This window comes from Calypte anna, chromosome 20, assembly GCF_003957555.1.
Source record: "Calypte anna isolate BGI_N300 chromosome 20, bCalAnn1_v1.p, whole genome shotgun sequence".
In the NCBI taxonomy this organism is placed as follows: Eukaryota; Metazoa; Chordata; class Aves; order Apodiformes; family Trochilidae; genus Calypte; species Calypte anna.
In genome coordinates, this window is record NC_044265.1 from 3,857,168 (window position 1) to 3,862,738 (window position 5,571).

At 55.8% G+C, this 5,571-nt stretch overlaps 1 protein-coding gene across 1 annotated transcript; it reads left to right on the top strand.

The window, feature by feature from the left end:
- The first annotated feature begins 755 nt into the window (after positions 1-755).
- On the top strand, positions 756-5,267 carry KCNK15 (potassium two pore domain channel subfamily K member 15). The gene is made up of 2 exons (XM_008506341.2): positions 756-1,047; positions 4,229-5,267. Exons 1-2 carry the CDS (start codon positions 765-767, stop codon positions 5,140-5,142), a joined length of 1,197 nt encoding a protein of 398 aa, XP_008504563.2. The 5' UTR covers positions 756-764; the 3' UTR covers positions 5,143-5,267.
- Positions 5,268-5,571: the final 304 nt, after the last annotated feature.

Consider the following 5,571-nt stretch of genomic DNA (forward strand, 5'->3'; position numbering starts at 1 on the left):
GGGCAGAAAAATCGTCAGAAACACCAGACCAGTTATTTTGTTGCTTTCTGCTCTCACAAACCAGCACTAAAACAGTACACAACAGGCCAGGCCGGCTGGAAAAAGCCGAGAAAGCAGAGATAGCACAGGTAACACACAACATGGGATGTTCCTCACTGCCAGGGGGTGAGGTGGCACCTCCCTGCCCAGAACCGGATGGATAGGAGGGCACCGCAGGGATACGGGAGCGGGGGGGTCCGTACCCCGAGGGGTCCCTGACTTGGGGCAGAGCAGGCAGCGAGGGCTCTGGCACACGGGACTCCGAGGCAGAGGGCCAGGGACGGCTGTGGGAGAGGGACCGGCAGCAATGTCACCGACCTGGGATGGAGGGCTGCTTGGACAGGGCTCACCTGCAGCCCGGGGCTGCCAGGGAGGGTGGGCTCGGGGCGTGCGGGACCCAGTCTCGGTGTGAACGGGAACCGGTACCGGTGCTCGGAGCAGGAGGAGCACGCAGAAGCCGGTGCTTGGGGAGCCGGTGTCCGGAGCAGGGGGTGTCCGGAGCAGGAGGTGCCTGCAGGATTAGGTGCCCATTGCGGGGAGTTCCCGGTGCGCAGGGGGCGGTGCGCGGTGCCGGCGGTGCGCGGACGCGCAGAGGGCGGTGCGCGGGGGGGAGCGGAGGAGGGGAGGCGGTGCGCGGGGGCTGCGCGGCGGGGACGCGGCGGGGCCCGCGGGGGGCGGCGGAGCCATGCGGAGCCCGGGCTGATGCTCGGCGGCCGCCCCTCGCCATGAAGCGGCAGAACCTGCGCACGGCCGCGCTCATCCTCTGCATCTTCTCCTACCTGCTGGTGGGCGCCGCCGTCTTCGATGCGCTGGAGTCGGAGGCGGAGAGCGGCCGCAAGCGGCTGCTGGAGCAGAAGCGCGGGGAGCTGCGGAGGAAGTACCGCTTCTCTGCCGACGACTACCGGGAGCTGGAGCGGCTGGTGCTGCAGGCCGAGCCCCACCGCGCCGGCCGGCAGTGGAAGTTCGCCGGCTCTTTCTACTTCGCCATCACGGTCATCACCACCATCGGTGAGTGCTGGCACCCCCGGCCTGTGCCCTGAGACCCTTCGTCACCGCATCCCTCTGTCCCCACAGCCCTGCACCCCTCTATTCCCCACAGCTCCCCCCATCCCTCCATCCCTGCACCTCTGCATCTCCCCAGCCTACACCACCTCTGGGTGCCCCAGGGCAGCTCGGCAGGATTTACCTGCTTAGGAGAGGGAGGTGTCATCCCCCTTGCAAGGCTGGGACTTCTCTTCAGGCCACCCCAGTGCCCTGCAGCTGTAGAAGTAATCCATGAGCAGGCAGGGGGCCACTCAGTCCCAAGGGATGTTGGGGTGCTGCAGGTAGTGGGGTCACAAAACGTGACATGAATGCTCTCCCAGGGAGGTGGCAGCACCCGGAGCTTCTGTGGGCACCTTTGGCGCAGGCAGCTGTAGAAGTTGGCAAGGGGAGGCAGAGGTACATCCATCCTCTGTGCAGTGTTGTAGCCAGCGAGCCGGGCTGAAGACCTGAACAAGAACTGGTGGCTCCTTTGCCAGCTCCAAACTCCAAATGTTTGGCTGTATAAGACTTGCTTCAGATAACTGAGACAGCCACAAGACACTGAACCTCACTGGCTGCACGGGAACCTGCAGAGGGATGGGTGTGAATTACTGTGAAGGAGAATGAGTTGCATTAAGCCCCTGTGTACACACAGTTACCTGAACTAGAGCCCAATCCCTTGCTTTGCCTTCCCCAATTTTGCAAGAGGATGGAACTAAACTGAGGGAGGGTTGCCTTAATTCTAGGTGAGATTAGCCACAGGGGAGTTTAGCTTTGTTTAATTAATCCACTTTTATTAATCCTTGCACCCTGAGCATCCTGCAGGGGCAGGCAGGCAGGCAGGGGATCTCATGCTTGTGCTGGGATTTTGGTCAGATGTGATTTGGAAGCAGGAACCCTGGGGCCAGATTCTGCTCTTCCACAGCCAGCAGCCACCTACTCATCCTTTGGATGAGGATCAGCCTCACCCAGGGACTTGGGATGGGCAAAATACATCTGGTATAAAGCTTCATCTTTCAGGGCAAGGGCTGATGGGACCAGTTGCACTGTGAAACCAAGGGACAAGAGGTGGTGGAGGGGCAGGTACCCCACAGGCCCTGCCCTGGGGGTCTCTGTGTGTCCTCACCAGATGTGCTGTGGGGTTTGTGCAGCTGGCAGCACACGTGGCCAGAAAACCACAATGGGTTCAGGGCTCAGTTAGTGTCACATCTCAGCAGGAGGGTAGGATGAATGGCTTCAATGAAAATTTCCATCATCTTGTGACAGGTTATGGCTTCATTTACATGATTTTCCTGTTGTCTGTGACAAACAATTGCTGTGCTTATCACACACCCCCTGCAATAAATAATTTTAGACCAGGTGCCCTATTTCTAAACCACTGGCACATCAAGTCTCTTTATATGGGGCTGTGCTCTCAATCTCAGTTTTAACACTAATGTGGCTGTGTTTACTCTTTCTAATTCTCTTTGTTATTTTGAAAGCATCAGTCAAATGCTCTTTCAGCAGTCTCTCAGGGTACAACAACTGTTTTTCCACTTACTGCTCTTTTGGATCATTGTACTTACCTCCTCATTGCTGTCATTGTATTATCTGGTAGTCTAGGACCTGGTAATTGCACTTGGTTATTAAGCTTGGATCTGACTGTGTGGGGTTTTTTTAATTTTTTCTGCCACTGCAGTCTTATGTCTTCTCTGTATTCTGTGAAATGTGGCATGCAGTCATTAAGTTTATCATTTTTGATTGCATGGGTTTATGAACAGACAGAGCCATTAGAAACCCATCCCTCCCTGCCTGCTTGCAATTTGGAGCACAGCATGGTCAAGGATAATGCTGTCCTCAGCCTCCCAACCCTGCCTCACAGCAGGAGTTGCCCTGGAGTGGGAGGTGTGCCTGAGACAACATGATTATCATCCTCTGGCTGTCCCATCACTGCATGCCACCAGCTTCCCTGACCATCCTGGCAGCAGAGACAGAGGTGAAGCTAAGTCACAGCTTTCAACCGAGCTGAGTATTAAGAGGAGGGTGTTTTTTTTCCTCATGTTCTTCACCTAAAAGTCACATGAATCCCTGCAAAAAGTGAAAACATAAATACCTGTTTGCAGCAGCCTGGGAAGGAGCTGGTACTGTTCTGCAAGCATCATCAGAAAGGAAGTTTCCAGTCCCAGTAGTTTCTCACAGAAACTCAATGGAAAGGCTTGGATGCCTTTGGATGCTTTTGCTCCCCACGCCATGTGACTCCCTTGCACTGAGTTAGTTACTCATCTGCTTAGGTCAGAGGCCACCAATTTCTGCTAAGCTGATATAATTAAGTGAAGTAAATGCAGAATCATGTAAGTCCTTAATATTGTTGTGAATACCTCATTAGGACTCAGGATATACTTCCGTGTGTCCTTGAGTCACAGCTCAGAAACTTGGAGCAAGGTGAGGAATTTAAATCTCAGACCCTTGTCCTCCTTGAGCTCCTTGTCCCTGGGACAAGGGCTGACAGGGCTGTGGTGGCAATAAATACATCCCTGCATTTAAACCAGCACAGCCCCTCCTCCCCTGCTGCCCAGGAGTGCTGCAGGGCTGAGTCTCAGGGACACTGGGGTTAATCCCAAGTCCCCCTGGACTCATCTGCTCCTGCAGGGACTGACCCTGTAGTGCAGGGGCCCTACAGCTGCTGTCCAATGAGCCAGGCAGGAAAACATCACACAGTGAGGACCAGAGGATGGGCCTGACACTGGAGGGCCCAGGGATGCTGGAGGAGGGGTACTGGTCCCCACGAGGGCAGCCGTGGAGGGGACTGGCTGGGTGCCCATAGGGTGACCTGGTGCTGTGGGTCTCAGCATCCTGCAGCAGCTGTGGGGATTGGGGTCACCCTGCAATTCTGGCTCAGTCTCATTGCCTCTAAGTTGCTCGTGAGGTGCAGAAGGCTTGCAGACTCCAAGCTCAGGGGCTAACAGGAGGGTTCCTTCTCTCTTTAGAGGACAAAAGTGGTTCTGCCCAGATACTGCCATGTGCCATCATCCCATGGACTGCGGCATCCATGGGCCCATTAGCATGGCCTGCAGAGCTGTTCCTGATTAATTTTTCCCCCATTCTCCTACTGCTCCTTTTCATCCCAGGCAGCCTTAATGCAACCCCAGGGAGGCCTTGACGCCTGCCTTTCCTCTTTCCTCCTCAGGCTATGGACACGCTGCCCCAGGCACAGATGCTGGCAAAGTTTTCTGCATGTTCTATGCCATCCTGGGCATCCCTCTGACACTGGTCATGTTCCAGAGCCTGGGGGAGCGCATGAACACCGTTGTGCGGCTGCTGCTGAAGAAGATCAAGAAGTGTCTGGGCATGAGGACAACGAATGTCTCCATGGAGAATATGGTCCTAGTTGGCTTCCTGTCCTGCATGGGCACCCTGTGCATTGGCGCAGCGGCCTTCTCTTATTTTGAGGGCTGGACTTTCTTTCATGCCTATTACTACTGCTTCATAACCTTGACCACTATCGGCTTTGGAGACTTTGTGGCTCTGCAAAAGAACGAAGCTTTGCAAAAGAAGCCCCCGTACGTGGCTTTCAGTTTCATGTACATCCTGGTGGGCCTGACAGTCATCGGCGCCTTCCTCAACCTGGTGGTGCTGCGGTTCCTGACCATGAACTCCGAGGATGAGCGGCGGGATGCTGAGGAGAGAGCCTCGCTGAGGAGAGCCCACAACAACATCCACCTCAAGGAGAAGGAGGACAGCCGGAGCAGCAATGCCATTTTTCTCCCTGCGGAGGACAGGACGAGCCAGATGAACCTCATCCCGCTGATTCGGGAGGACGCGGAGAGGCAGCGGCGCCACTTGGCCAACTCAGCAGCCACGGTCCCCTCCTTCTGCACCTGCCTGTGCTACAGACCTCAGCTCTGTGGCAGCCCCGTGCCCTCCCACCCCGAGGCCCTGGGCTGCCACACCAACCCTGTCTATTACAACTCCATTTCCTACAAAATCGATGAGGTCTCCCTGAGCACGCGGGGTCAGACCGGCTCTTCCCCGGGCAGCACTTCATCATCCAACAGCCCTGGCTGCCGGCAGCACCCCCGGCTGCGGAGGAAATCCATCTAGGAGCACGTGCTGAGCTGTACTGGGTGCTTGGCTCTTGCTCTGATGATAAATTAAGAAGTGAGATGTCATGCCCTTCTTAACGCTCTCCTTTTCTTCTCTTCCCCTCTCCTTTCAGCTGGCAGCCAGCCCCATCCAGCCTTTAAATCCTGTTGAGAAAAAAAAATCACTCCCTTTTTGCAGGCACTGAATGACATCATTAGATTTTCTTTGCTTTTTCCTCCTGAGTAGGTTCCTCCAGCATTTGGGTCTGGCAAGAGATGCCCCAATGTGAAGTCCAGCAAGCTGCAGGTTTGCTCTCCCTCTTCCCTGCTCCCCAAACGAGGGCATTGCTGCCCTCCCACACCACCCAACCTCAGCCATGGCTGCTGCCAGCGTGTGCCTCTTGCTCCATGGGCTGGGTTGCACCTGGTGGGAGTGGATCAAAAGCCA

Excerpts from the sequence above, each read along its gene's own strand:
- KCNK15 (XM_008506341.2), top strand. The coding sequence starts at position 765 with ATGAAGCGGCAGAACCTGCGCACGGCCGCGCTCATCCTCTGCATCTTC. Across the intron at positions 1,048-4,228 it reads CACGGTCATCACCACCATCG|GCTATGGACACGCTGCCCCA; the intron begins GTGAGTGCTGGC and ends TTTCCTCCTCAG.